At 33.9% G+C, this 26,362-nt stretch overlaps 4 protein-coding genes and 1 long non-coding RNA gene across 10 annotated transcripts; 4 read left to right on the forward strand and 1 right to left on the reverse strand.

Annotated features, from left to right (window-relative positions):
- The first annotated feature begins 2,841 nt into the window (after positions 1–2,841).
- On the forward strand, positions 2,842–10,454 carry LOC135793325 (alpha-1B adrenergic receptor-like). 4 transcript variants are annotated; one of them, XM_065304243.1, is made up of 5 exons: positions 3,731–4,461; positions 4,571–5,711; positions 5,768–5,962; positions 6,430–6,620; positions 8,033–10,454. In XM_065304243.1, the coding sequence occupies exons 4-5, from the start codon at positions 6,443–6,445 to the stop codon at positions 8,932–8,934; spliced, it is 1,080 nt and encodes a 359-aa protein (XP_065160315.1). In that variant the 5' UTR covers positions 3,731–4,461; positions 4,571–5,711; positions 5,768–5,962; positions 6,430–6,442; the 3' UTR covers positions 8,935–10,454. The 4 variants fall into 4 exon arrangements, with proteins under 4 accessions (XP_065160317.1, XP_065160314.1, XP_065160315.1 ...); XM_065304244.1 differs by having other exon boundaries at positions 4,571–5,684; XM_065304245.1 differs by lacking the exons at positions 3,731–4,461; positions 4,571–5,711 and adding an exon at positions 2,842–3,162.
- Positions 6,605–25,822, reverse strand: LOC135793326 (uncharacterized). The gene is made up of 3 exons (XR_010548608.1): positions 25,742–25,822; positions 25,165–25,212; positions 6,605–6,735 (listed from the first exon to the last, which is right to left on the reverse strand). It is a non-coding gene; the product is annotated as an uncharacterized lncRNA (long non-coding RNA).
- LOC135793620 (solute carrier family 15 member 2-like) lies at positions 10,621–14,046 on the forward strand. The gene is made up of 12 exons (XM_065304648.1): positions 10,621–10,674; positions 10,733–10,805; positions 10,869–11,010; positions 11,062–11,148; positions 11,205–11,479; positions 11,536–11,618; positions 11,673–12,341; positions 12,405–12,508; positions 12,557–12,697; positions 12,757–12,868; positions 12,929–13,165; positions 13,627–14,046. The coding sequence occupies exons 1-12, from the start codon at positions 10,669–10,671 to the stop codon at positions 13,858–13,860; spliced, it is 2,163 nt and encodes a 720-aa protein (XP_065160720.1). The 5' UTR covers positions 10,621–10,668; the 3' UTR covers positions 13,861–14,046.
- On the forward strand, positions 14,595–19,654 carry LOC135793324 (peptide transporter family 1-like). Of its 2 annotated transcripts, XM_065304239.1 has the most exons (7): positions 14,595–14,756; positions 16,170–16,204; positions 17,257–17,335; positions 17,394–17,894; positions 17,953–18,035; positions 18,092–19,024; positions 19,089–19,654. In XM_065304239.1, the coding sequence occupies exons 1-7, from the start codon at positions 14,717–14,719 to the stop codon at positions 19,488–19,490; spliced, it is 2,073 nt and encodes a 690-aa protein (XP_065160311.1). In that variant the 5' UTR covers positions 14,595–14,716; the 3' UTR covers positions 19,491–19,654. The 2 variants fall into 2 exon arrangements, with proteins under 2 accessions (XP_065160311.1, XP_065160312.1); XM_065304240.1 differs by lacking the exons at positions 14,595–14,756; positions 16,170–16,204 and adding an exon at positions 16,504–16,998.
- On the forward strand, positions 20,232–25,163 carry LOC135793323 (peptide transporter family 1-like). Of its 2 annotated transcripts, XM_065304237.1 has the most exons (7): positions 20,232–20,453; positions 20,808–20,842; positions 22,420–22,498; positions 22,564–23,064; positions 23,123–23,205; positions 23,258–24,190; positions 24,249–25,163. In XM_065304237.1, the coding sequence occupies exons 1-7, from the start codon at positions 20,321–20,323 to the stop codon at positions 24,651–24,653; spliced, it is 2,169 nt and encodes a 722-aa protein (XP_065160309.1). In that variant the 5' UTR covers positions 20,232–20,320; the 3' UTR covers positions 24,654–25,163. The 2 variants fall into 2 exon arrangements, with proteins under 2 accessions (XP_065160309.1, XP_065160310.1); XM_065304238.1 differs by lacking the exons at positions 20,232–20,453; positions 20,808–20,842 and adding an exon at positions 21,197–21,683.
- Positions 25,823–26,362: the final 540 nt, after the last annotated feature.

Raw genomic sequence — 26,362 nt, forward strand, 5'->3', positions numbered from 1 at the left:
ATTGACCATTATACAGGGTGTTACAAAAGAAAAGTTTTAAATGCAGACAGGAAAGCATCTAAACCCTCAAATATCGCTCGTTTTTCACCATTACTCTGGGAAACAAATATACAGGTCATTACAAAACAAAAAGAAAATTTTCAGAGATGTGAAGGAAAACGATTATACAAGGTGTCAAAAATAGAAAATTCAACCATCAAAGAGGAAAACATCAAAACACTACATGAAGAAAATCAAATATATAGAGTGTTCCAGAAGGAAAATCCCAAGTTTAAAACAAAGAACCCTCAAAACTCACAAGTAAAGGCGATTTACTACGTACTATTAGGAAAACTAATACACAGGGTCTTTCAAAAGGAAAATTTTAAAAACTACAAATATGGTCAATATTGACATCATGACGAGAGAAATTTACACGGAAACAACAACATTTTAACATAAATTCAAAGATTTTACAGGAAAACCTTCGGAAAAGATGAGTAAAAATGGTGCTACAAGAATAAAACACTCACATTTTAATATATTGTGTATATATTTATCATTTGATTAGAATAGCATCAACTGCATAAGGTAACCGACGGATGAAGAATCATCATACATTGATAGAACATCCGGCGGAAAACATCCAATTCAGCAGACGGCAAGCGATGGCGCGTGGTAATACAGTAGGTAAATGCGATAAAAATAACTAGTTACTTGTAAATATTAAGATATATGGAGACTATGAAAGCGAAAAACTATTCAACGTACAAGATTTTCAACAAGAAACTTTTTAATTTAATGATGCTAAGGAGTGTAATTCGATTAAAAACGTTCAGCGAAAAGAGGAACGAGCCGACGGTCGACGGCGTGATCGACCATATCAATATTGTCATTTTAATAATCCTCAAAACTTTTTTATTAAAATGCTTGAAGTAATTAAATCATGCATGTTATTTTCGGAAACAGAGCTATGAATTCAAATAAAAAATGCTTCCACGTGTTTGTAATTTACAAAATGTGTATCCCCCAAATGGAAAAATCAATTTAATATAAACTGTCTTAACTTTCTGCGAAAAAAAATAATAACACACCTACCAGTGTAATGATGAAGAGATTATAGATCCAGGAATATATCTAATCAGATGAGAGAGAGCTCGTGCAGATATTAATAGACACTTATTTCTTACTTAAGATCACTCTATTCGCCATAACTCATCAAGCAAAACAGCCATACATACTCGTTACGAATATTGTGCTGATGACGAAAAGAATACACGACGATTCATTGAATAATTGAAGTCTGAAAACGTGTGGCTAGTAGTGAGACGCGCCCGCGGACCACGCGGTGAAGCGACTGCCGTGTGCGCTGCGCGTTGCCAGGTTCAAGACGGGTACCTCGCGATAATACACGTCAATCGAACAAAAACGTTGTTTATTAACAAACGTAGAGGTAAACACGTACTTGAGAAGACGAAAGTAAAAATTCATAATATTTAAAATAACACACATGTACGAAATCTACTTTTACTTTCAAAATTTCTCGCCATAAGAAAAGAATATATTGGTTTTGGGATGCAATAAAGATGAGGAAAAGCAGGAGATTGTAATTTACCAATACAAATAAATAATGTCATGTCTTCTAATTGTCTTCGTATAAGTTTACTAAATACCTTAGTTAACTAAATAATTGATGTTCACGAAATCGCAACTAATTTAAGTATTCTCTATAAAATAAAGAATTAAAATCGTAAGTATTAGAATCGGCCACCTTTTCCCAGTTTTTTTTTCAGTTCCTAATAGCAAAATTTATATTTTATATTTTATGAATACAACTCACTACTGATACCTTCGAACGGTGCCCTGAACACGAGTCACTTCTACCGCTAGCCGAGTAGGGCGCCCAACGGCACATGTCGGTGCATCGGCAAGAACGGATCAAATTCTTAATGTACGCAAAATTCACTATAAGGTAAGCTAGCTAAAATGAAAATCTGATAGTAGATTATGAAAGATTGAATAATTCTCTATTAGATAAGAATTTTAAATTATTTAATTTCATAGAGTAAAAGGTCGAAAAATGCGACTAAAAGTGTTAAAAAGTAAAATTTTTCAATTTTTGTCAATTTTTTCCTGTTGCTAATATTTGGTAAACTAAATGAGATGGAAAGGAACAAATTGCAGATTCCTAATCTACGGAAAATTCTCGATAAGTTAAACCTATTGAATTTAATTGGGAAATTTGAAATATAAAAAAATAATTCATAAGAAAAAAAATGGGCAAGGGTGGGTGCTGCCGCATGTTTTTTTGAGGATCTACGGTAGCGAATATCATTTAATCTAAAACTGCTAGCGACCAGTGAGATTGAAGATTATGAAACTTTGGAAAATTCTCTAAACAAAATTGCAAATTTCGTCGTGAAGAATACCTATTATTTTATACTATTTACTTGTAGTCTTAAAACGTATTTATTTCATAATTCTGGTGCATATTTGCTTAAAAATTAAAATAAATAATAAATGCTTTATATAACCCTTTTGGGTTAATATAATGTAAAGGCATGTATTTCTTGAATTATATTTTGATTTCTGAAGCCATTTGAAATAAATGTTATCCATATAAATAACCTGTTGCGCATGCGATGAATGAAAGCACTCGCTGCCGTCAGCCGCCAACGTTCTGGCGGCGTTGTTAAAACTGCCGTCGTCGTCCACCGCCGTCCGCCTCATTCGGCTGCGTATACGACGGGCTGTTAGTAGAGCGACGACAGAGAGAGTCGCCGTCGCCGCCACCACCACTGCCACCGGCCGGCGGCGACGTCGTACGACGGGGGTCGATGCATGATGCGAGCGTAGAATGCAGACCCGTCCAAGCGCTCTAACGACGAGTTGGGCAGCGACCGCCAAAGCGTTCGTTCAGTCGATCGCAGCCGCCTCCAAAGTATTCATATCGTTTTAACATACTAATGCACCTGGATGTGCTTATATACCGCCCGCAAGCGTAGCGAATAGCATTAACGTAACGATCCGTCGATTAATTAAACTTGGACTAATCAAGTGTATGGCTGTGCTTCGATTTTCAAGAACAGGGAAAGGAAAGATGGAACGTCAACATATTTAATAGTCAAACTGGCATTGAATTGAATGGAGGAATTTAATTAACTCAATAAAGAATTAAATCAAGTAAGTGAAAGATTAATTAAATATTTTAGCTTCAAACACATCGCATTTCGTGGTACAAAACGTGACCAATAGTATTTAGATGTATATATGAGTATTATATTTTAAATTTGCGTGAGCTGTTTCAAGTTCCGACAATAATTAACAATCCAAAAATATATTTCTTTAAAATAAGTTTTAAAATTTGTATGTGTTTGTTTTATTTAATTATAAAATTTTCAGACGTTTTAGACTATTTTTTATTTGGGTATGGGGTATTTCAGTCAAGTTTTACCCTTGAATATTAATTCTTTGATTATCTTATTTACCAAAGCAACTGAGATATAAATAACTCAAAAAGATAAACTTAATTGACAAGTATCATTGAAATAATGGGTCTTGTGTTGGAAGAAGCTCAGCTTTGGCCGAATTCCTTCAAGCACGTAGAACTTTTAGATATCTAATTTATCCAAATGACCGCGCGTGCCGTAATTCTCGTCTGGCAACTGTTTATAATCCATAGATTGACCCTCTCGGTCACGTCTAAAAAGAACTCAAAAGAGCTAGCTATCCGAGGAGCGCAAAAACTGAATCTTTGAATTAGATACGAAATGTTTGCAATCATACTATTTAAATCTCAAAAAATATACTAATTCAAATTAAGCAAATTTTATAGTGTTTATCGAAGATTAGTCCACAATTAAACATTAGCAAATTTCAAGTTATATTCAAGCTATTAACACATATATACGTACAAGTGACAATGATTAGATTCAAGGACATCTATTGAAGTACTAAGAATCAGTATGTGCTCATCAGATTATAATAAAATTCAACAAACTACCCCTCTCTAATAACAAAGCAGAGAACAAAATCAATAAAAATCCAGCTCAAGAACGGCCACTTGATTTCATCTCACTTTTAAGAATCGCTTTAAAAACTCGATTACAACACATTTTTAAAATCGTCAGTAAATTACCAACACTAATATAGAGAGGGAGGGCACAGGTATTGGTGGTGAGAGTCGGTATCGATTACCCTTCGATGATATGTCGCCCGATATATGAGCCGTTTATTTTGAAAGTGACCTAACTCCGTTTTTCAATTTTTTGCCGGTTACCATGATTACATGTACAACTTCATGTTATTTATCAGTGACGCACTTCAGATTGCTTATATTCAGAGAAAATACGGTACATTTTTTACACATAGGTTTTCCGAGTTAATTGAATAACTGACCCGTGTGGTTTGAAAGTGGCCTAACTCCATTTATAGTTACATCAAGGTATTTACTATTGATAATGTCGGAAAGCAGCGATGAAGGTAATTTCAATTAATTAGTATTTACAAGTCATTTTTGGGACAATTGCGTTAGTTAATTAACCTGTACGTTTAATTAATATAAAACTTAAAATTTAATATTAAATAATAGAAATTATTGCACCCATGAGGAAGAACCGAAGAAGACCACTTAGTTCAGATAGTGAAAAAGAAATAGTAATTAATAAAAAAAAAGCGAATAAGAAAAAGAGTTATAAAACAATATTCCTCGTCAGAGGATGAAGATTCAAATAACAATGGAGAAAAGATTGATGCACCATATATCCAAAAAGTGCGAAAGATAAAACGGAATTCAGGAAAAAGATATTGCAGTTAAACCGGAAGTATTGTTCATGAAAAAAATTTCGAATACAAAGATTGTGGTTGTCGGAATGCGTGCACAAAAAATTTTAATGAAGAAGAAAGAAAGAATATTTTTGAGAAGTTTTGGGGTTTGGCAGATTTTAACAAACAAAATGTATTACTTCACGAAGCTGTCTGTGAAACGAAGACGTTTTTTTTCTTCAATTTGAAACATCTTAAATTATGTTGAATGGACTTGGGCATCTTCAAATTTTATAATGAATCTGGCTGTTAATTTTGAAAGTGGCCCAACTCCATTCTTGATAAGGAAACGCACGTTATTTACTTAATAATTGCCACTATTTTAACAGGAACTTTAAATTTAACATCCTAAAATATGCTTAAGCAGTATGACTCCTTTGTATCTTATACGTATATTTTTAAATTCATTGAAACGCAAAACTTTCAATATCTCGATTTGAAGATAAATGGAGTTAGGCCACTTTCAAAATAAGCGGCTCATATATCGGGATGAATAGTGGTTATTGCCCTCCCGGATCACATGAATCGCACTATCCACAATATTACGTACTCCATCAGTCGGGCCATCTATTTGACTTCACATTTATACACAATTCTATAGCTAAAAACATGATCATGCAAAAAGCAAAATCACCAATGCTTCTCTCTATTTCCGAGAGTAAAAAGCCCAAAAATAGCACTGTTTTATAATATTCGGAAATTTGTCGTTAAAATTTATTTAATATTGTCGTTCACTGCAATTGAAGCAAGTTTTTCAACAAGCTGGTAGTTTATTTTAGAATTTTAATATGTCCTGCGCAAAAACTTCTACATAACTAGCCACGCACGAAACAAAGGAGAAAAATTGCACGAAAAGTCGAGAATATCGAAAAGTTATTTTGGTAAAACATACAAACATCTGGTTCAAAGTGAGGAACCAATCGCCGGTGCTATTTCAAATACACGTACGTCTTGTTTATTGTAGTTTAATGGATTTTTGAGTAACAATGTTAGCACAATGGGCGGAACGAGCAATAAAGATCCTGACTACGGTTGAGCACATGCAATCAAGCGGTGTAAACGCGTCAAGCCACCAACACTCCACGTGAAATGCGAAGAAATCAATATTATGCAAATTTGAGGAAAGAAAACCCACTTGTAATTTAAATTTTCGTGCCAGGTAATTCTTGCACTTTAAAATAAAATTAGTCCAAGGGAATCAATAAAAATTCATGCTTGTAAAAATCTTACATTTATCAAGCTTGTCATCAATGCAAGATAATCGAATGCTCTGTGATGTGAGATGATTTGCAAATGGAAACTATTTGTCTGTTTTGTTAACTCACTTCAGACGAACGGAAAAAAGATAAAGGTTCGTTATATTAAAAGAGCGAATGGTGAGCGGCTTTGATGCTATTGATTGTCTGCCTCAAACAAGCTGTCGTCATAAAATAATAGTCATTCAATTTGTTCGATGAACGTGATTGACACTACAATCCAAAGGCATAGTTCAAACAAATTCAACATTTGGAAAGAAAACATGCCGCAATTTATTCTTTGCATAACGTATTACCCTGCATGTTATAATAATATTGTAGCACCAAGAGACATAATGTGATGACAAATAGGTTGTTTACTTTCTTTCAGAAAATCGTACGTCATGTTGCACAATATAACATCTAAAGTGCTAGATGATTCGATATCGCCCGTGACGTTGAGTTCCGATTGGTCGAGGGTGGCGAGATTGCTTCTCCTCGCAGGACTTTCGGCAGTTGGTAGTGTGGGAAATGTGTTTATGATAAGCGCCGTCATGATTGAAGATTATCTTCGGCGAAGAGGTAATAAATGTGTATTAAATATAACAATTTTCCGATTTCAATTTCCATTAAGTTTTTTATATGTTTAAAAAATTGTTTCTCACTTTTTTAAACAACATTTATTTTCTGTGCAAACCTAAAAGTTAATTAAAAAATCAGTTACTAAAAGTCTTATACTTTAGAACTTGTAGGAAACTCGCTGCTAATTAACAAACAGCTTAAGAAATCAATAAAACTGAGTTTATTTTAAACTGCTTTTTAAAGAAGTTGTTTTCTTCACGTACGCTTTAATGAAATTGCGAATGATTAAACTGTTTACATACTGAACATGATACGCGTTAGTACCACGCAAGTTATGATAGCGCGCAGAATGGGGACGGCAGTCATGCCACATTAATTCCGTTTTATATTATATTGTGAAATGTGAGATCATCGGTCGAAAGGTAAAGGGCGTAACGAACCCCGGTGTCATGACATTTAGCATCTACTATGCCAAGATTCCTTTAAATTAAATTGTTCGCCATAGCTTTGGCCAAATAAAACATTTTCTACACACCTTTTATAATTTGTTCATTTGACTGTAGCTGGTTAAAGTTATAAACTGTATACATGTAGACACAAACTATAACTGTTAGTTACATTTGAATAACCAATTAACGATGATTGTATTTGAATCTCAAGAGAGTGGAACGTGTGGAGATTTCTAGTTTGCCCCAATGTTACCTTTGGGTTTAAACTGTAATAACAATAGGTCGAGATGAGCGCGTAACAATGTTCAAGCTTCCCAACGTTTGTTGAATGCAATCATCGTGTTTGCACCATTTGCATTATTTCAATTTGCCAACCAATTCGCCGGCAATCCACCTACGCTATCTCAAGTCGTGAACATTTGAATGAGTAAGCATCGTCGCCCTATCGATCTGTGCACATAGTCACATACCGACCCTGTTTAGCAACGGCGACGATCTGCTGTTGTTCTCTGCTTTCATCTTGCTTTCTTGTTTAGGCGAGAATAGTTATATTCAATTCAGATAAAAAAACCAGTTATCGAATACTTGCTATAGTATCCAGAATTTTATCAAGTCAGAAGGTTATAATTGACATCAATGCTCAAATTTGCACAACGAAGTGGAAAGGCGTATTGCTAATAATTCATTTGCATTGTAAAACTTGATGATTATCGGGTGGCAATTACGCGAATGGAAAATTCCCTCATTGGCAAGTCACAGATAATAATATAGCGGACGCAAATGAACCCCATTGAGGGTTGAAGGCTATACAAATTAGCAGAGTGCTAAAAATTAATTAATTTAATTTGCAGTTGGGATATTATCTAGCACACTATTAATTACTTTAAATTAATTTTCATTGTTTTCGTGATGAATGTCAGTTTTATGAAATAAAGCTTATAATTTTATTTGCTTTTATTTCAGGAAATTCATTTGTGGTAAACGTGGCATTAGCAGACTTCCTAGTGACAGGATTATTGGTCCCCGCATCAGCCATTGTAATACTAGCGGGCTTGAAAGATAACCTCGCGGTCTGTCGGTTTCAATGGTTCCTCGCCGCACTTTGCTTCCTCGTCACCGTAATCTCCATCGCTGCGATTGCAGTTGAGAATTACACTCGTTTATGCTGTACCAACTGCACCTACGAAGTACTCACCCCATGCAGAATAACAACTCTGCTGTTGGTGATATGGTTCACCTGCGCAAGTATATCCGGCGTTCAACTAGCAACAGATCTATCTTTCGACTACTGCACTCGTAAGTATTCCGGTCTGATACCTTATCAGGCCACAATTGCCGTGGTGTTCGTCGTGCTGCCAGTCACCTTGGCATTCTGCTGTTATGCCCGAACGATTTACCACATCAGCGCGGCCAAGTCCAGACCCAACTTTAAACCACCAATTACCTTTAGTTGGGACTATTCTCTAATGCAAACGAACATGTACAGCTTCCTCCTGTTCATTGTATTCTGGCTACCGTTTGGCATTGTATTAGCTGTGGGCACAGCAAAGCGCATCCCGGATAGACTGTTTTATAACTTTGCTTGGTTCGCCATTAGCAAATCCTGCGTTAATAGTATTTTGTACTGCTGCCTGAATCGCCACTTTCGCGACGCATACGTAAATCTATTTCATTACTGTTGCTGTAAGACGACCGTCTCCTTTGGGAGGCGCCAGCGACCCGAAGGAGTCCGTCCTTCAGGCGATGTGCGGGTACACATCATACCTGGGTACAATATTTATAGCAGTCCGATGAGAGGCTCACGGGAAGGTCAAGCAAATCGCACATCGCATCGACCGAACGGCAGGGATGTTTACGAATTATGATGAGACGATTCCGTTCCCGGGACGGGTGTCTGGGTGTAATTTGCATACATTTAGCTAACAAATATTTAAATATGCGTTGTTTTAATGAGGCGACAGGCGTTGGTTTTGTATCAGAGAGTATTTATAAACTAACAAGGATATACATATTATATAGCATGAAAAGGTATTTCGCCCAAAAATTTGCAACGATCAAGATTTCCAACCAACAGTTTACAAACTGGTATAATATTTAGATAATTTTATGCCAAAAGTATTATTATTAAAACCAATGAATATTGATACCTTCCATCCGGAAAATAAGGAAAACAAACGAATTGCTATTGATACAGTCAAAAAGTAGAATTAACGATAAAATACCAAAACAAAAAAGATGAGATAAGATATCGTGAACAAAACAGGTGACCAAAGTCCATAATTTATGTTGACGTAAATCACATACGTGATCAAAATTTAATATCAAAGTAATATCTCATTATGAAGATTTTACTCTACTGATTGTTGTAAATAATGAAAACAAACATTACTTTTATTTAATGTGGTATAATATTACTTTTATATTAATATCTGCCACTTGGATACTTAAGAAATAAATAAATTATATTAGAAAAAGTGGTAGTCAGGTAGGTCTACACACGATGTAATAAGTGTTGCCTTCTTCCCAGCTGTGATTTTGATTAAATGCTAATGTTTATAATATAACTAAAGATGCCATCTAAAAATTAGTCCCTTGCGTTATACTAAGTTTCATATCGGAACATACTCGTAATTTAAAACTATAATTTGTTTAGCATTCCTTATAACATTTGAAAATTGATTTTTTGGTAAATTTCACTGGGACCAACTTAAATCGCAAAGTTAATTTTCCCAGGTATGCTTTGGTTTCTTTAATCATGTTAATGCGATCACAACGAATGGCAATTTAACTTACATAAACATTTCAAAACATTAATTTAGAATATTGCATCTAGCACAAAAATAAATAGTAATTCGCCGTTGGCCACAAATATTACCAATACTATGCATTTTTAGTAGATAATCTTTACTAAAAATACATTTCGGGGACAACAAGCGGTATTCTAAACAGATAAATAATTCATTCCATTTGAAGATTGCAAACAATTTCGAACAAATAACAATAATTAAATCTTGAAATGTCTATATGGTATCGTCTCACGACTAATGAAGCTTTAAACTTCTGAAATAAAAGCATGTAGTTATTATTAAGTACTATTGTAAATGTAATACACATTTTTGATGAATATTTTGCATTCTATTACAGAATGATGAAACTTTTGAAAAACAAAAATCAAAAAAAAAAACGCAGAGATTATACAGATCATGAATTAAGGCTATGGAAATTTATAAAAATATTTAAAATATTTTATATTGATGTATTGTGTATACAAATATTAATAGTTATACTAATTGATATGAGATGTATTTGTATTAAAAGTTGTAACTATACCAATGACAAATGTATGAAATATCCACAATATATAAATCTAAGTTCATTCAACAAATGTTGTTTAAAAAATTAAGCCATGATATGAAAGGATAAGATCGTTGAATCGTTGCTTCCCGTTTTATCAATGAAAATGTTGATATTATCAATCTAATCTACGGCGATGTAACTAAAAAGACAATTCCATTGTTTACACAAATTGTTTTATAAAATTCCAGAGAAACCAAAAGAATAATAGATTTTTGTCAATTGTCATTAGAAATGACATTTCAATGGATGTAAGGATTGCAATCATTTTATTCAAATTTTAAGTTTATTTAAATAATTTTCTTGCAGAAAACATCAATTTCGTTACTGTGTATTATTGGTACCGAATTCTGGGAACGGTTTTCCTTTTGTGGCTTACGCAGTAAGTTACTATTGTTTTAAATAAAAATCTATATATTTTTAATTGTGTTTTTCCACTTTTTAGCTATTTTATCGTTATATTTAAGAAACGAATTACATCTATCTGAAAACAGCGCAACTATTGTTTATCATGTGTTTATTATGTTATGTTATATTGTTCCTATAGTTGGTGCTATATGTGCAGATAGTATTTTAGGTCGTTACAGGTAATACTCATTATTTCCTTTAAAATAAATGCTTCAAATATTCATTTTCAGAACAATTTTGTACTTTTCAATAGTATATATTTCTGGAAATGCGTTTATGATTTTAGCTGCTATTCCAACAATTGAAATATCACCAATGTAAGTAAATTCTTATCAGTTTAATTGCTTTAAAATAATTCAAATATATTTAATAGTTTCGCAACAATATTTGGATTAACTCTAATATCTATTGGAAGTGGTGGAACAAAACCATGTGTTGCTGCTTTTGGTGGTGATCAATTTTATCTACCAATACAACGTGACAAATTGCAACATTTCTTTTCATTGTTCTATTTTGCGATTAATTTAGGAGGATTTGTTGGCATGATTTTAACGCCAATACTAAGAAATGCAGTCACATGTTTTGGTGATGACACATGCTATGCACTTGGATTTGGATTTCCTGCTATATTAATGTTTTTATCGCTCTGTAATTTAAAACTAACCGCAGCAGAATAATCATCTTTATATTGTCTTTAATTTTAGCACTGTTTATGTTAGGAAAACCTTGGTATCGTATGAAACAACCTAAAAGTAACGTGATGATGGAGTTTGTCAGTTGCACATCAGTATATATAAATATAATATTAATGTATTCGTAATTTTAGTTATGAATTTTTTAGTATGCACTCACTCGACGCATCAAGAGTCAGTCGCAAATGGGACATTGGCTGGATTACGCGGAGAATAAATATAACCGCAAATTGATTCGTGATATGAAAGTTGTTTACGCGGTGCTTTTACTTTATACTCCCTTGCCATTATTTTGGTCGTTATTTGATCAGCAAGGATCTCGTTGGACCTTCCAAGCCAGTCGGATGGACGGCTTTTTTATGGGAATACAGATTGTTCCTGACCAAATGCAAGTTATCAATCCCGCATTAGTTCTATTTTTAATCCCGTTCTTTGACAAATGCCTTTATCCAATGATGCAAAAACGCAACTTTATGACGAATCAGTTACATCGTATGGCTGTAGGCGGATTAATTGCTGGCGTAGCATTTCTTTTTGCCGGCGTATTAGAACTTGAATTAGAAAAAAACTATCCAAAGTTGCCTGGTAATTATCAAGCATCTGTGAATATAATCAACACTACTCCATGTCGAATCGACATTATCAATCCATTCAGAAGACGAGTTGCATTAAACGCAAGCGAAATGTATACTTTTCAAAATATTCCAGCAATAAAAGAAACTGAGTACAATATTACTGTCATCGCACCAAGTATTTGTGGTGTTTACGAATTGCCGGAGAAAGTGTTTCAGATGAGAATTTTAGCCGTTGAGAGACAAGTAAATATTCTGATGCACAAATCTGTTGCCATTGATTGCAACACTGTATAAACTTGTTTTTAGGTAGATACGATAGTGATTGCAATAAACAGAAAGTACACAATTGCAGATTACATCACGGATCCAATCGAATTCAAAAGATCACTCAGCGGAAAACCCAGATTACGGTAATGAATAAACTGATGCAACCGAATGTTTTAATTGCAAATTTTCAGAATTGTATTTTTGCAACGTTCAAAATTCCTGAGAAATGTGACCGTATCATTAATAAGCCACATATTGACGGATATTTACTTCTTCCCGGATGATAGTCGATCAATGTTAGTTTCGGACTATTTAGAATTACCGCCTGGTGGGTAAGTATTAAAATGTTTATGAAATTAAACTCTTCCTTTATCCATTTTCAAATTTTAAGATACAATTACTTGATTCGCGCCAAAAACTTAATTGATAAAGAAGGATACGTCCATTTGGCACTTGGAGGTGTCTATACATTAATAGTAGGCGAACGAAATTCAAATATAGAGGTAGTACCGTATTAACTGTACTGTTTTTAAGTCAATATATAAACCGGTTTCTTGTTATAGTTTAATAGATTGTATACAATGTCTCCGCCGAATAACGTCAACATAATGTGGTTGATTCCTCAATATTTCCTAATATCAGTCGCGGAAATCATGTTTGGCGTTGCCGGCTTAGAATTTTCCTTTACCCAAGCACCGAAGAGTATGAAAACTGTTACGATAGCATCGTGGTATCTTTCCGTGGCGATCGGTAATCTCATGGTCATAGTGGTTGCACAAGCTAATATTTTTAAAAGTCAGGTCAGTGACGAGCGTCGAACAAGTGCCACCGCGTTGGCCCACATTATTAGCATAATGCCTACATGCCATACATGTTTAAAAACTAAATGTGTGTCCGTGATTTGTTAGAATTTGCGTTTTGAGTAGACCAAGCCACTGTAAAACACGAGGAGATTTCAAGTCTAAAGTATCACGATCTTATCTATTTGCACTTGTACTTTTTTTCCAAAAGATATGAATTAATATTTTTAAGGGCAATTATTATATTGAAGTGACCGAGTTGATATGATTGTCATCATCAATATTTTGTCTCACATGAGAGAATGTAAAGTACGTATTGTTTAAGATAAAAAAACAATGCGTTTTACTTTCTCCGATACTTACTCATCAAGTTTTAGATAATTATGACGATGATGAGGATTATGTAGTATATAAAATCTCGATGAGCTCAACTTGGGTGTTATTTACATTGTATTTTATAGGCGTATGAATTTTTCCTGTTTGCGGTTTTGATCGTCGGCGATATGATGATTTTTACACAGATGGCTGGTAAATATAAATTCGTCGAGTTGGAAGCAGACAGTTCAATATTTGTAATGTCAGAATTGCAACCGCTATATGAGGATTCTGATGATGAGAACGATTTCGGCACTAATGTGATGCAGTTGATAGAAGTTGCATCTATGAACAGAATTAATGCACTTGACAAGACGTAATAATCTAAGTTTACCTATGCACAAAGCATATTTAATATTTACGATGGAAATAGAGGATGTGCGGCAATAATATACTGCGTTTGTTAAATGAGAAGAAAAACAATAAAATTATGAGAAACTGGGTGTGTGCGTGACAAATAACATAATAATTGTAAAGGAAGTGTCGAAATATACGATTGATTGATATTTTTTAGAGATAAACTGTGATTATAATCAAAGTGATCTGATTTGTTAGTTAAGATCAATCTTTATTATTTTTCCAAGAGTGATTTTGACTTTTAGTGTATGTAGGTTTTGTGCAAATTGCAATCTATAGACTAGCATCAAATATAACAATAAAAAGTTGTATTTTCGAACAACATCTTACTATTACCTATTCCTTTACTATTATTATTAACTATTACTATAGTCACGCAATAGCAACTTGACTTTATTAATCAGTTTAGTTTTTTTATAAAACAAACAAACTAATTGACACTATTATCAAACTTATCAAACTTGTACTTTCCTCAATTCAATAAACGCCAAATAAAGAATATGTAAAACAATTGTCTAGTTTTATATTAAAGCTGGATTACTAGGAAATTTTTTCTTTATCTTTGCATATCAAAATACTCATAATACGCTAATAAACTTTGTCAGGCTTTAGATCTTGATAGATCAACAATGTGATAAATTGCCTAGATAAAGGAATAAGCAATACATAAGTTTCTGTTATCAGCTATAATAGAATATTTTCGATTCGTTGTATGCCATCGCATCATTCGCTCAGTGGAGGTTGACGCGAATTGTTTAGTTGTATAAGACAAGAAAGTTTTACCATCACGTGAATTACTTTGCAAAAAAGGATTTCAAAATGACCGTTGAAAAAAGAAAGTCGGATCCGGCCGCAATTGGTGAGTTTCAAAAAAATATTCAAAATTATTTATTTCCGTAAGACCAAATTAATTTCGTACTAAAGTAACCTAGTATTGAGCGTACATAAGAAAAATAAGATATTTTATTTATATTGGAGAAACTATTATTTAATTTAAAAATAAAGTGCCAGCAAGTGCAAACAAGTGCAACAATTTTATTAAATTAAATAGGAAATTGTCAATAACCGAGATTTTCTTTAAGTTGTTTTAAGTTGGATAGTTTGAGTAGCAATCCAAGAAAAGGATAAATAGTAAATTACGTCTATTGATTGACACTCATATTCTATTACGCACAATTATATGAAAGTTGCGTATACATCAATAGCGCCGGAAAGGAGCTGTTTACTCAAAGCACATAATAAAAGTCTGTTATCAAAACACCTATCAGGTTTGTAAGTACCCACGGGATTTATTTTACCTATTGTTTCATAAACTGTAAATTATAATATGTGGCTACTGATAAGATAAGTACTCTATACCGTACGTTATAGTTAAATGATGTCATGTGCATTGCGTGTAAGAATCAAGTCCAATGTGATGCAATTTTTTGGCAAATCAAAACGCACGTGATAAACATATGATGTAAATGTTAAAATTTGATTATTATGATTTTGCCAATAGACACCTTAACTAACTAAATGCCAACTGGTGGATTGAGTATGTAGTTCATGGTTGAGTTGCAAAAAAACGAGTTGAACGATAGACCCAGTTCATTCCGTTCAATGTCTCAACTTTATTAAGATTCGCGGTCGATATAATTTAAAGATGCGGACGCTGCGGATAAAAAAAAGATTTTATTTGCAATTTTATAAATGTGCCAAGCGCCAATCGTTTTAATATATCGCAATTGATGCTACGATTGTCATCGTATCTGGAACAGTTTAACACACGTTTAATGGCGATGACGATTCACTTTAATTATGATTTTGTGGCATGAAATTTTATAACAAGTAACAACTTTATAGATGTTGATATACTACTACTACTATTCCAAAATCTGAAATGTTATATGATTGTTAAGTCAAGCAAAGAAAAGGCTTAAGCCACTACGTAGGCAGATAATGTTTTAAATAAAAATAATGCCAGATTATGTTCATGTGCAACTGATAACATGAATTTTATTCTTTATTACAAGTAGGGACAACAGTAGCAATTGAAAATGGACTCATTAAAACGCAAAAATTCAGATGAAGTTCAAGAAACTAATTTAATCGAAATTCCGGAAACAAAAAACTCAGAAAATAAAACAGTTACACTTAAATTTGAGTTTGGTACATCTATATTATTATATTTATACGTTTATTATTGTAGTAGTAATGATAAATACTTTCGTGATGTTTCTTATTAGTGATAGCCATAATTAAACAATTAACATGATGTTTTTCTTTTCAGAAGCTGCACCGACTGATGATTTGGAAACTAGAGAGGTAGGATTTAACAATTAAACACTTAAAACCATTCAATTCTAGATTCCCCTTCCACATTTAAACAATACTCAAAACTCCAAGTATAATTGTTATAAAGCGGTCTTTAAAATATTATCAAGTAAATTTTTATAGCTTTCAATGAATGCGACAGCACACCTCGATTAACATTTTGATTCGCGCGTTAAATATTCACATTCGCATTCCCCGCGCGTTCATTCACGATTATTATTGTCGAATATATTTATCGTCGACCAGTTCGGTAAACAATACGTGTTTTTTAACCGCACGCGACGAGTCTTTATTGTGATCCGCGAGCGCAGAAGTAAACATTGACCGGCTGACAGCGCGAGTCGCAGCACACCGTCAACAAATTCGTCAATCATTTTTTCTCGCTAGTTTTAATCCAGCAAACTTATTCAAATACTCTGAAAAGTGCTGAATATTCACTTTGGTGCATAATCCGGATTTGTCTTTGATTTCTTATCGGAGTGTACGCTGTATAAGTAAAAGTAAAAAGTAACTGATGCCAAAGTCAAATACATAAACTTAAAAATGTTTGTAATAAAATAAAGTTGTGCGAGTTAACCTGACAATAAGCAAGTTTCACTCATGATTCTAGAACGGAAAAACGAGCACAAATGAATTTTATCTATCACACGTCATTGGGATGCGCGCACCTTGTGTGACCTTGATTAACTTTCGTAACTTTTGCGCTTCTGTGTGAAACTTTATTGTGTTACGTGAATAATTTGTGATATTTAAATAAGATGGGTGTCTTTAATGAAGATGTTGAGGTAATTGTAGTATATATTTGGGATGTGCTATAAAAAATTACATTATCAGGAAACTGTGTTCAATTTGTAAAGCAACTTCACTCGGCAATGAATGATAACGATAATAAAGTTATCGGGTATTACAGAGTGAGACAAATTATTCCATTGTTTGAAATGCACGATATTGTTCTTTATGAACAATGATTTTCTTTGTGTTTACTTTTTTTTTACTTTTTTTCGTAAGCATTTCTTTTATAGTTCAAATTTATTTATTTTCAGAAAGTCAAATACCCTAAATCGGTATTTTTCATCGTCAGTAATGAGTTTTGCGAGCGTTTCAGTTACTATGGAATGCGAAGTAAGTAAAACTAAAAATTTCCAAGGCACAATGTTTGGTAAATTAACTGTACTTTCAGCAATTCTTAGTATTTACCTCACCGACATGCTATTATTTTCCGAGGCTGATGCAAAAATTATCTACCACACATTTACCATGTTGGTGTACTTCTTCCCTGTCTTCGGCGCCATGTTGGCTGACAGCTACCTTGGCAAATTCAGAACGATTTTCTACGTATCCATTATTTACGCGTGTGGCAATGTCATCCTCGCGCTTGCAGCTACGGAACCGATAGGATTGCCTCAAACAGAATTTTCCATGATAGGACTGGTACTTATTGCCCTTGGCACCGGCGGCATTAAACCGTGCGTGTCGGCCTTCGGAGGTGATCAATTCACCCTTCCGCAACAGGCCAAACAACTCGCTGCGTTTTTCTCAATGTTCTACTTTGCGATCAACTCAGGAAGTTTTGTATCTACCTTCTTGACTCCTGTCCTCCGAGAACAGGAGTGTTTTGGAAGTTCACAGTGTTTTACACTTGCGTTTGGCGTACCCGGTGTGCTCATGATTATTTCCATTAGTAAGTATTCATATTTTGTTATAAGCAAGAATACGACTAACGTTATTTCAACTTGCAGTTATTTTCGGCCTTGGAAAACCATTGTACAAAATCAAAGATCCAGAAGGCAACATGGTGATTCAAGTCAGCAAATGTATTGGAGTAAGTTCAAATCATTAGAAACTAGCAGAATACTACAGTATTTCTGTTATTTTCAGAACGCAATCAGTGAGAAATCAAAATCGCAAGAGAAGAAAGAACATTGGTTAGACCACGCAATTCCTGAATATGGAGAATCCTTGGTTCAAGATGTTAAAGCATTATTACGAGTATTGGTTTTATATATTCCATTGCCTGTGTTTTGGGCATTGTTTGATCAGCAAGGCACTGGCTGGACTTTCATGGCGCGACGAATGGATGGAGACGTCGGATTCTACACCATTTTACCCGATCAAGTTCAAGTTGTAAACCCTATTCTGATTTTGATTTTTATTCCACTTTTCGACATGGCGGTTTACCCTCTGTTAACCAAATTGAAAATTCTGAGAACACCTCTGCAACGATTGACTGCAGGCGGTATATTAGCATCAGTAGCATTTTTGATCTCTGCCTGCATTTGTATTGCCATTGAAGCCGATGCCCCAATATTACCAGAGGCAGGCGAGGGACAAATCACATTTTACAACTTTGCTGATGAACTACAATTAACCAGTGTGTCCGACAACAGCTTCAATATGACAGTTCCTAAAATGGGATATGTTCAATTGGACAAAAGTGTTACTGGAAGTGAACCTACATTATTCTTAGTTGGCGATGAGCAATTTGAGTTTACCTTCAAAGAAGAGACTACCGTCGGATACTATATTTCAAAAGACAATAAAGCAGTATCATTCACAGATTCACTTGCTAAGAACGAGGCAGGTTTACCATCCGTCCGAACAGTGATTAGAAGTAAAGATAATAAGGAGTATTCGGTAACATACATTATGGATGACACTAAGGAGAAAGTGGAAGACATAGATAAAGCATTAGAATTGAAACACCCGGGCAACTATAAAGCAAAAATTGGCTCATTCGAGTCAGATGAAATGGAATTCAAACTTGGAGGTGTTTATACTGTCCTTGTTGATGTAATCTCAGATACAGAAATGGTAAGCATAAAATTCTAAGTTTTGTTTGAATTATTTCTAACTCTAATTGGCATCGTATTTTCAGTATGTTGAATCCAATATGATTACCCCATACAACAGTATCCATATGTTGTGGATTATTCCACAATACGTTGTGTTAACAGCGGGCGAAATTATGTTTTCGGTAACCGGCTTGGAATTTTCATATTCTCAAGCTCCACTAAGCATGAAGTCGGTATTGCAAGCTTGTTGGTTATTGACCACTGCCTTTGGTAACTTGATCGTAGTTATCGTCGAAGCAGCGGAACCATTTGAAGAGCAATCGAACAATTTCTTCTTGTATGCCGGTATGCTGTTTGTTGATATGATCGTATTTGCGTTCATGGCTATGCGTTATAAGTACGTGGCGCCTATTGGCGAACCAAGAGAAGGTGAAGATTTGGGCATTGAAAATGATGGCTTTAGCAGTAGTAACGAAAAGAACTAAGACAATTGAGTGATATGTATTTTTTTTGTATTTAACTAACTTTGTATTTGACAAAACTTATGATATAGATATTTTATATAGATATGTAATATTATTCCTGATTATATCTTGCGGGATTAAAATATTTATTTTAATGTAAAAGAATTAAAACTTTTAAATAATGATACTCTCTTAACAAGTTATACCTTTCCTGAGATTTATTTACGTTAAAGTTGTAGATTTATGGCAAATATAACAAAAAACACCTAAGAACAAAAACATTTTACGCGATTCAGATGCACCTCGAGACATCTTGTGGTCCCACTTTACACGAAACTTCGATTATTCTGAAGTTCAACCAGCGAATGATAAGAAACAAGTGAATGAAATGTATAACAACAATCAGTTCAATCGCCGCATAAAACAATATGTACATTTTATTATTAAAGCAAATTTGAAATGCTATCCAGATATATTAATGAAAACTTGGGATTGAGCCTTGGACTGAGCGAATTTCTCACATTGTATTATTACTATTTGCTTAACAATTGTGTAAAATTGAGTAAAATTGTGTAATTGGTGTAAAGAAATGTTGTAAATTTTCAGAAGTTTTATTAAGGATTAAATTATTTAATACCGATTACGTACTATGTACATGTATTGTATATATGAACATGAAATCAGATTATAATATTAATATGTAAATTTGTTTTAAAGCAAACATGGCAAAGCCTAGACAGATATATATTAAAGTTGAAAATAAGAGTAACGCCAGATAAAGTTCATGTGCCACTGATAATAATACCGCGAGATCCTTAATTGACTACCTAAAGAAACAGTTACGTTCGAAAATGCACGATACCAAACGTGGTAGTGAAGAAGTAGATGAAGTGCCTGAAGAAATTGGAGAAACAACTAATTTATTAGTGATAGCAACAAAAATCAACGAACAAAATGAGGCGGATTTGCAGAATTGTGAATTTGGTAAGTAATATTTAATTTATAAAAAGGAAATTTATTGATCTATACGGAATTACTGCCCAATTGTTTCACTAAAACTTAAGTGCGGATATCACGAGAGGTCTTAAAAGAAGAGAGAACGTAAAAAATATGCAAAGTTGGGTAGAAAACGGTGAGTCGCAATTTTGGATATTAACGGTCTTGCGCTTTAAGAACAGCATTTCAATGAACTGTGAACAAGATTGTTTATGACTGTTAATTATATATTTCTTCAATTAATGAACTGTTAATATTATGATATTAAAAACGTTTATTGGTGATTACCGCCAATAATTAACACAGTCTGATTATACAATTTATACTATGTTTTTATTTCAGAATCGACTTCAAGTGATGAGATGCAAAATAAAAAAGTAAGATTAAACCACTTAATAATATGACAGTTTCATCAAATCACCAGAGTTGTTCAATACTGAAATTTGAATACTAAAGATCAAAATTATAAGTGCAATACCCTCGTAACAATATCGTAAATTGTTTAGTTGTAAAGCCGACTTGAAAATTTTAATCCGCAAAGTTTAATTCAAATAAAAGTTAAGTTAACGTGCGTGCAAACATGATTACTGAGTAATAATTGTTGTAGCGAAATGAGTACATATACCAGTTTTTATGACATCCAATGAGTTGCGACAGCGCACCTCGGTTAACATTTTGATTGGCGGGGACAAGCAAAAGGTATTCACCGCTCATTCACAATTATTATTGTAGAATGTATTTGCCGTCGTATCGCTCGCGACTGTCAGTGCTAGCAGCACACGGAAAACAAGACAGCTAATAACTTTTAAAGTGCGCTTTTTAAACAAACAAAAAATAGAATAGTGTACAGCATTGACTTAAACTTAAAAATATTAAAGGATTCAAATTGTATTCGATATTTAGAATAAAATCCAGTGAAAGTAACTAATGCCAAAGTTAAAAATGTAAATAAAAAAAACATCGTGTTATAAAAAAAATCCTGTGCAGAAAACTCGCAAGTTTACAAATGAATTTCAACCAATGCACATTGTAAAGATGAAATAATTCGTGACCTTGATTAACATCCGCAATTTAGGCGCTTCTCAGTAAATTATTTATGTGTTACGTGAGTTGTTGTGTGTGATTCAAAAGTAATTAGTGTAAAAACTAGATTTTTTCATTTGATAACATATTGTGATATTTTCATTCAACATGGGCGCGTTTGACAAAGACGTTGAGGTAATTTTTATTTAATATTGTGCATTGCTTCTATAAGTAGATGTAACACGTAACTACCTAGTTGATAATATAATTAGACTTGGCAATGAGCGATAATAATAAAAAGGTATTTTAGCATTTCCAATACCAAAAAGGCTATTGTTGAAAACTTCCGAACGGTTCAAATTGTTTTCATAATTATTTTTGCTTCGTTATGTCGCAACGGTGTTTGTTATTGAAGTTCAATAAATGACATTTAATTACTTTAACTGCGCTCTTCAATAATAGTGATTTTATAATAGTACAAATTTAGTATAGTAATTCTACTATAAACAAATTCAAATCATTTTTATTGATAATCCATGGCCAACCTTATTAAAGTAATCAATGTAATGTAGATACAACAGGTAGAACATAAGTTTTTTTCTAACAATTGTTTTGTTAATTGCGTTGGAAATATCCCATAAGTAAAATACCATGTAAATCCAAACATACCTCGGTAAAATTAAATCCATTTATCAACAAAAATATGTATTCAAGAAATTTATTATAATTGCGATATTGGGTATTGCACACATGTCAAGGTTGATAATTACTGCAACGAAACATAGACACAAAACAGTAAATTACATTATGGTTAATTTTATCCTTCAATGCTTTAGCGAAGCATAACTAATATTGATTCTATTTGCCTAATAATTAAGTTAACATAAATTTATTTATTTTTTATTTATATTTATTTGTTTCTTTTTTACAGAAACCTAAGTACCCTAAGTCGGTGTTCTTTATTGTCAGCAATGAGTTCTGCGAGCGTTTTAGTTTCTATGGAATGCGAAGTAAGTAAATCGCCAAGATGCACAACAAGAACAAGTTTCCTAAGTAAAACTTGACCTTTTTTCAGCTATCCTCAGTATTTACATCACCGACATGCTGCTATATTCTGAATCTGATGCGAAAATTATCTTTCATGCATTCACCGTTTTGGTATACTTTTTCCCGCTGTTCGGCGCAATGTTGGCCGACAGTTATCTTGGCAAATTCAAAACTATTTTCTACGTGTCAATTGTTTACGCGTGCGGAAATATTATCCTTGCCCTTGCAGCTACGAAACCAATAGGTTTGCCTCCAGTGGAATTTACGATGATAGGATTGTTACTTATAGCAATTGGTACCGGAGGTATTAAACCATGTGTGGCAGCCTTCGGAGGTGACCAATTCACCCTTCCGCAACAAACCAAACAACTCGCTGCGTTTTTCTCAATGTTTTACTTTGCAATTAACTCAGGTAGTTTTGTATCTACCTTTTTAACTCCTGTGCTCAGAGAACAGGAGTGCTTTGGGGGTGCCCAGTGTTTTACACTAGCATTTGGTGTTCCTGGCGTGCTCATGATTATTTCAATTAGTAAGTAATTCAGAATGTTTGCAAATAAGAATATGGCTAATATTATTCTGCATTTCAGTTATTTTTGGTCTTGGAAAACCATTGTACAAAATTAAAGAACCAGAAGGAAATATGGTGATTCAAGTCAGCAAATGTATTGGAGTAAGTTCAAATCATTGGAAACTTACAATATGCCACAATATATAATTTACAGAATGCAATCAGTGAAAAATCAAAATCAAAAGAAAAGAAAGAACATTGGTTAGACCACGCAATTCCTGAATATGGTGAATCATTGGTTAAAGATGTTAAAGCTTTGTTAAGAGTTTTGATTCTTTATATTCCACTGCCTGTTTTTTGGGCATTATTTGACCAGCAAGGCACTGGCTGGACTTTTATGGCGCGCAGAATGGATGGAGACATTGGATTCTATACTATTTTGCCTGATCAAATTCAGGTCATCAATCCACTGTTAGTTATGTTTTTTATTCCTCTCTTCGACATGGTTGTTTATCCAATGTTGACACGTTGTAAAGTGTTGAGAACACCTTTGCAACGTTTAGTTATGGGTGGATTGTTAGCAGCAATAGCATTTGCTATGTCTGCAGGCATTTCAATGGTAATAGAATCAGAAACTCCTATATTACCAAGAGCAGGAACCGGGCAAGTGACATTTTACAACATCGGGAAAGAATTAAAATTAACTAGTCCAACAGATGAAAAGATTAACATCACCGTCCCAGAAATGGGATATGTTTTATTAGACGAGAGTGTGACTGGCAGCATTACCAAATCATTCTTAGCTGGGGACCTTCCAATTGAATTAACTTTTGAAGAAAAGACTACAATGGGATATTATTTGTCATATAGTGGAATACAATCGTTCACTGATTCATTTGCTAAAAGTGAGCAAGGATTACCGATCGTCAGAACATTAATACGAAATAAACTAGAAGATAGAAACTATGAAATAACATATATCCTGGGCGATATGCAAGAGAAAGTTACCAAGAAAGATGAACCTGTGGCATTGAAGAAACCAGGAGAATATAGCATTAAAATTGGAGAATACCTTTCCCAAAAGATAGAATTCAAATTAGGAGGCGTTTACACGGTTCTTGTTGATGCATTTTCTGATACACAAATGGTGAGTGTTTAATAGCAAATTCGATTAATTCACGAGTTAATTTTGCAATTATTTTCAGAATGTTGTGCCTAATACAATAACTCCATACAATCGAGTGCACATGTTGTGGATTATTCCACAATATGTTGTTATTACAGTTGCCGAAATTATGTTTTCTATTACTGGCTTAGAATTTTCGTATTCTCAAGCCCCACTAAGCATGAAATCGGTATTACAAGCTGGTTGGTTGCTCACCACTTGCATAGGTAATCTGATCGTGGTTATCATTGAAGCTATAGAACCGTTTGAAAAACAATCTAATAATTTCTTCTTGTACGCCGCTCTGATGCTCATTGATATGGTCATATTTGCGTTGATGGCCATGCGATATAAATATGTTAAGCAAGGTGACACAGTCACGGAAGATGATGGTATTGAAAATATTGCGTTTAGCAAAAGCAATGAAACTAAAATGAGTACATGAATTTTTGCTCTTGTAAATTTAACTTGTGAACTGTTTTTAGAGTATTATATATTTTTTCACTTCAATTTTATAGGAAATATTTTATACTGGTGATCTGTCGCACGAGAGTAATTTAATATTGATGAAAATTAGAAGTGCGCAAAAAATAAAATAATAAGAATTAAAATAACGTTACCTTGCACGGTACTGGGTCCTAAAGTTATTGCACATAAACCTATCCCACACAACAAGTCTGCTTTGATTCACAAAACTGCATGGACTCACACCGACTCTTGTTGCACGCGCACTACTACAACAAACTCTTTACTAAATACACGAATCTAGTGGTGCGAGCAGGGCCGTCGAGAGCCAGCGCGGGCCCCAGCAAACGTTAATTTTTCGCAATTTTTTTTGTGTTTGCGATTTAAGAGCAATCAGCCGGGTCCCGGGGAATTTACCCCAGTTGACAGAAAACTTGTTTATAAGCAGCAAATGTAAATTTCAGAAAAATATACTTGAATTATAAACTTACCAATGTACCTACAGCTTATCGGACTACCAGGCACAACGAGTGCTGTAACTAAACGAAAACATAAATTAAAACAAAAATATTTCATACAATTGAATTATGTTATAATTAACCATCAACACAGAATAAACAATCAGAGCTGTTTAGTTAAAAAATACTCACACGAACCTGATGGATCTTTCTTAATGATGAGTATCAACATGGGGGCGAGATATATCTGATTAATTTTGCAACTGACACCAAACACACCGCCGAGTGAAGAATGTTATGAAATCCAAAAACCGGCATTTCCCAACATTAAACAAATTTCTATAGTCACAGAGTACAAATAAATAGTCGATTGATCTTCGAGTATAACACAAATTTAGAATATTAAAGTCCGAATAAATGATAGAAGTCTCTGAAAACACGAGTGGATTAAGCAGCGACCGGCAAGAAACTGGCTGCAATCCACCGATAGTGCATGCCAAAACTGCGTAAACAATGACGGGACAGTATATGATAAGAAAGCAAGAGGTACGTAAAGACGGCGCGTCGAAGGTACGCGACCTTGTGCGCGAATTTGCAATAGACACATTACCTGTGATCTAAACTAAACTGGACTTCGCTGCATGCTGCAAGTTGATGCGGCGCTAGAAGACAGCGCGCGGGACACATGCGGTCGTTTACACCGAATCGCAGATAACAGCATTGTATACAAAACTATTCTCGTGCCCACGTTTGTATAACTCGATTTTATTATTTTTAGTGCATTCTAGTGCCATCTATGAATGCGACAGTCCTACAATTTAGACTATAATAATCAATAATTAATGTTTCCACGTGTTTCCACTTTTGTATGCAGTACATATTGTCAATTAATTATCTTCTAAACTAAAAGAGATAGCAACCAGAAAATTATAGATTATGGAAGATTGGAAAATTCTCTATCAGATGGAAATTTAAAATAATTAAATTTAATCGGGAAAAAGGTCTAAAAACGCGACTGAAAGTGCTAAAATATTCAATTTTTCAGTTTTTGACGAGTTATGTCAATTGTGAATATCTCGTAAACAAAAAGAGATATATACGAAGAGATTTCAAATTCTTAATCTACGGAAAATTTTCTATAAGATAAGCTAATTAAAATGCATATATAAGAGATGGAATTTTAATTCATAAGAAAAAATGTGCAAATGGGAGTCAGCTGTACAATCATCCA

Source organism: Atheta coriaria, unplaced genomic scaffold (assembly GCF_025399875.1).
Source record: "Atheta coriaria isolate IRGN ID8LTWV9N9 unplaced genomic scaffold, Caltech_Dcor_3.1 hic_scaffold_6_pilon, whole genome shotgun sequence".
Classification (NCBI taxonomy): domain Eukaryota; kingdom Metazoa; phylum Arthropoda; class Insecta; order Coleoptera; family Staphylinidae; genus Dalotia; species Dalotia coriaria.